Consider the following 3,418-nt stretch of genomic DNA (forward strand, 5'->3'; position numbering starts at 1 on the left):
AGAACTTTGATTAATGATGCCCGATGACGTGCTAAATGAACGAGTCCTGAATTGCACGTATTGGTGGCTTTAAAGTTTTTTGCTCGAATTAAGTTCTAAGTCGTGGAAATTCATGCAAGAAGATACCAAGTAATAAATGGCCAATCGGATCTCAAGTTACGAAAACGATGTGAGAAATCTGTTGAATCTGCCCTGCATTCTAACATTCTCTGGAAAGGGCTCATCCCCAACCGACCACCGGCGACACCAGATTTCTCACTGAAATTCATGTGCGACTGATAGCAATAATACAAACCGATAGCCCTTCACGTGCTTTTAGTTTATTTGATCTCCTTTTACACCCTCTACATGTTTCATGCTTATATGCCTATCTCTTTAACAAAGGTTTCTATATACATGAATGAGGAATCAATTTACTACATGTTAATTAATATTGTGTTCAAAGTAAAAGGGCTAGGTTGGAGACCTATCATCTAGACATGTTAAGATGTCAATACAAACTGAAAATGTCATATGATGACTTAAGTTGTCCCATTAAGAGTTTTTTTAGTTGGGAGTGTTGTATATAGTATATTAAAATAATTTTTTTTATTTTTTAAAAATAATTTTTGATATAACACTCTAAAATAATTCAAAATCATATTAAAATTTAATTTTATAAAAAAAAAATTCAAATTTTACTCGATTCCTGTTTGAAACGGGGATTAAACAACTCACAAATTTGAGTTTCACGAATTATGTGAATTAACAAGCACTGAATTCTCTGATCGTTTGCTTTTACACTCTTCTTTTGAAGAGCTAAAGGTTATTCTTTCCTCATTTAGTAATTAAGAGTAATATGTCAATTTTAATGAGCAAGTCAAGGCAAGAACATATGGTACTCCCTCTCCTTGTATGGAAAAGAAGAAGAAGCTCAGGTTCGATTTTTATCCTTCCTCTCTAGAGAAGTAATAAAAAGAGAAGAGATAATTACCTGAATTATGGAAAAATTGAGTTTCCAAAGAGTTTTGGCAGATAAAAGGCAAACTCCAACAAAACATAAATAAGAGATTTAGGGGGAAAAAGAAGTTAGGGAAAATTAGCCCCTACCAAATTAAGAAAAAATTAACGAGATTCACTAACGAACTTCGCCGCTAAAACTCTCAAGACCCCACCTGATCATACACTGCCCTACTGCTAGATCATCTGCCTAAAATCGGGTCCCACATGTTGGTGAATCAAGTAATCATCACCACCGTTTGATACACCAAACACCATATTCTGATGGTGATGAAGAAATTGCTGGTGCTGGTGTTGCTGCTGAGCTCTTACCATCTCCTTTTGTCGCCTGAGCTCAAGCACCTTACGGTGCGAATTTGAGTGTTTAGTGAGCACAAATGTTGGGCTAGCTGCAGGCCTGTACTCAGGCACAAGCCGGCCCGACTTGTACCTTACACCACACGCATTGCACAGCGTCTTTGGCCCCATGGGTCCAGTCCGCCACTGCGGCGTCTTATCCGTGGCACAATGCAGGCACTTGCGACCATCGCAACCTTCAACACCACCATCTCTTTTCTTCTGCCGCGCCTCAACCTTAATTGTCTTTTTCCCAGAATTCGGATGTGGGGTCGGCCCAGCAATAATTTCAGTATCGGAGGATGAAGTCGTGGGAGAGAGCACAAGAAGGCGTGAGGCCCAATTGCCCGGCGCTGCCCGAGACCGTTTGCTCCGAGCCTTAGCGGGGACAGCCGTTTCAGGATTGAACATTGTATTGTTAATGTTACTAATATTGGAGACATCGCCATTGTTATTGTCATCAGTGTCTCCATGAGTTTGGAAGTGTCGACTCTTGGATGATTCGTCTGGCCGAGCTTTCATGCCGGATATTAGCTGAAGCCTTTGCAAGTCCTCGCTGGAGAATGATTCCTCCACAAAATTCGACAGCCATTCTAGTTCCGCTAAATCATCATACTGCACATAACAACAGAAACCATAATTAGCATATTGATGTTTTTCTTTAATCTTTCTCTCTTCAAACAGATAAAACAAAAGGGAATTAAAAAGGGGGTGTCAATGTCATGCATGAAAGTAAGGAATTACGGGCACGCAAAGCTCGCTGCCTAAGTGAACGTCATGATGAGAGAAATTATTGGTGTGGTGGGACCCAATATCGCCGTTAAAGCTAGAAGGCTCACGGCCCGAGAAAGAGGAGGAATTGCAGCTGTCAACGACAGTTACGGTGGAAGAGTCCGTGGAGTTGGTGGTGGCAGTGACGATAGTATTATTATTGTTTGGGTCAGTTATCATGGCATCATCATCTTCATTAGAGAAGTCCAAAAGGTCTTCAACAATGAAATGGTCACCACCACCAATGGACTTATTATTAGAGTCCAAAGAGTGGTGCTTTTCATTACTTGTGAATTGTGAGCTGAAAAACCCGGATGCCCCATAGAATTCTGGTGCTTCCATAGTTTATTTTGTTGCTTTAAGGAAGAAGAAGGTCAAGAATTAAGGTTAAGAGAGTGATGTAGTTGTGTAAGGGAAATGGAAATCTTAATTTGTGTTTGCAGAAGAAGAGAGGGAGAGGGAGAGGGAGAGGGAGAGGGCTGCTGCTGCTGCTGTCGAGGTGGTGGCTTTTTAGGAGAGAGAGAGAAAAAGGGAGGGTTTATCTGCGCTTGAAGGGGACAGGCGGCAGCTAAAATGGAGGATGTTGACGAGGAAAAAATCAAAGAGTTTGGGTGAAGAGGAGGAGAGAAAAAAGTGAAAAATAAGTGGTAATAAAAAATATATATAATTAAAGATGCTTTAATTGAGCTAAAGAAAAATCTTCTGTGAAGTTACTTTCGTGTCCCTTTGCTTTTAGAAACTTTCATGTTTCTAATTTACTCCTTGTTTCACTTTGTTTTTAAAATACCGTTGAAGATATATATATATATATATATATATATATATATATATATATATATATATATAGAGAGAGAGAGAGAGAGAGAGAGGGGTGATTTTACTCATTATTTATTTTGTTTAATTATTAAATGCATTTAGTGTCATTAGTTTTTTTAAAAGATAATACATATTCAATTATATAGAGTTAATTAACTATAATTAGCAGAGTTCCGAATAACATTTAAATTAAATTAAAAATTAATATTTTTATTGTCTTAATTATTTTTCTAGTTAATTTTAAATTATAATTATTCTTTTACTTAGTTCTAAATTCTTTCTGTTAAATTGGCTTTTATATTTATATAACCAGTTAGTCTGTGATTGAGTTATAAACTTTGAAAAAAAATATTAAAGTTTTTTTATAAAAATTTATATAATTTAGGGTATAACAACTTTAAGAATTATAATTTTTATCCACATTATATACTATTGAGTCAATTTTTTAAATAAAAAATCATTGTCCAAAGAACAATAATAAAAAGATCAACCAAAT

The 3,418-nt window shown here is 36.7% G+C and overlaps 1 protein-coding gene across 1 annotated transcript; it reads right to left on the reverse strand.

Moving 5' to 3' along the window:
* Positions 1 to 951: 951 nt before the first annotated feature.
* Positions 952 to 2,730, reverse strand: LOC133674236 (GATA transcription factor 12-like). Its single transcript, XM_062095266.1, has 2 exons — positions 2,080 to 2,730; positions 952 to 1,950 (listed from the first exon to the last, which is right to left on the reverse strand). Exons 1-2 carry the CDS (start codon positions 2,446 to 2,448, stop codon positions 1,177 to 1,179), a joined length of 1,143 nt encoding a protein of 380 aa, XP_061951250.1. The 5' UTR covers positions 2,449 to 2,730; the 3' UTR covers positions 952 to 1,176.
* Positions 2,731 to 3,418: the final 688 nt, after the last annotated feature.

Source organism: Populus nigra, chromosome 15 (genome assembly GCF_951802175.1).
Source record: "Populus nigra chromosome 15, ddPopNigr1.1, whole genome shotgun sequence".
In the NCBI taxonomy this organism is placed as follows: domain Eukaryota; kingdom Viridiplantae; phylum Streptophyta; class Magnoliopsida; order Malpighiales; family Salicaceae; genus Populus; species Populus nigra.

Coding starts and splice junctions, on each gene's coding strand:
- LOC133674236 (XM_062095266.1), bottom strand. CDS start 2,448: ATGGAAGCACCAGAATTCTATGGGGCATCCGGGTTTTTCAGCTCACAA. Junction 1,951..2,079: donor GCAGCGAGCTTTGCGTGCCC/GTAATTCCTTAC, acceptor TGTTATGTGCAG/TATGATGATTTAGCGGAACT.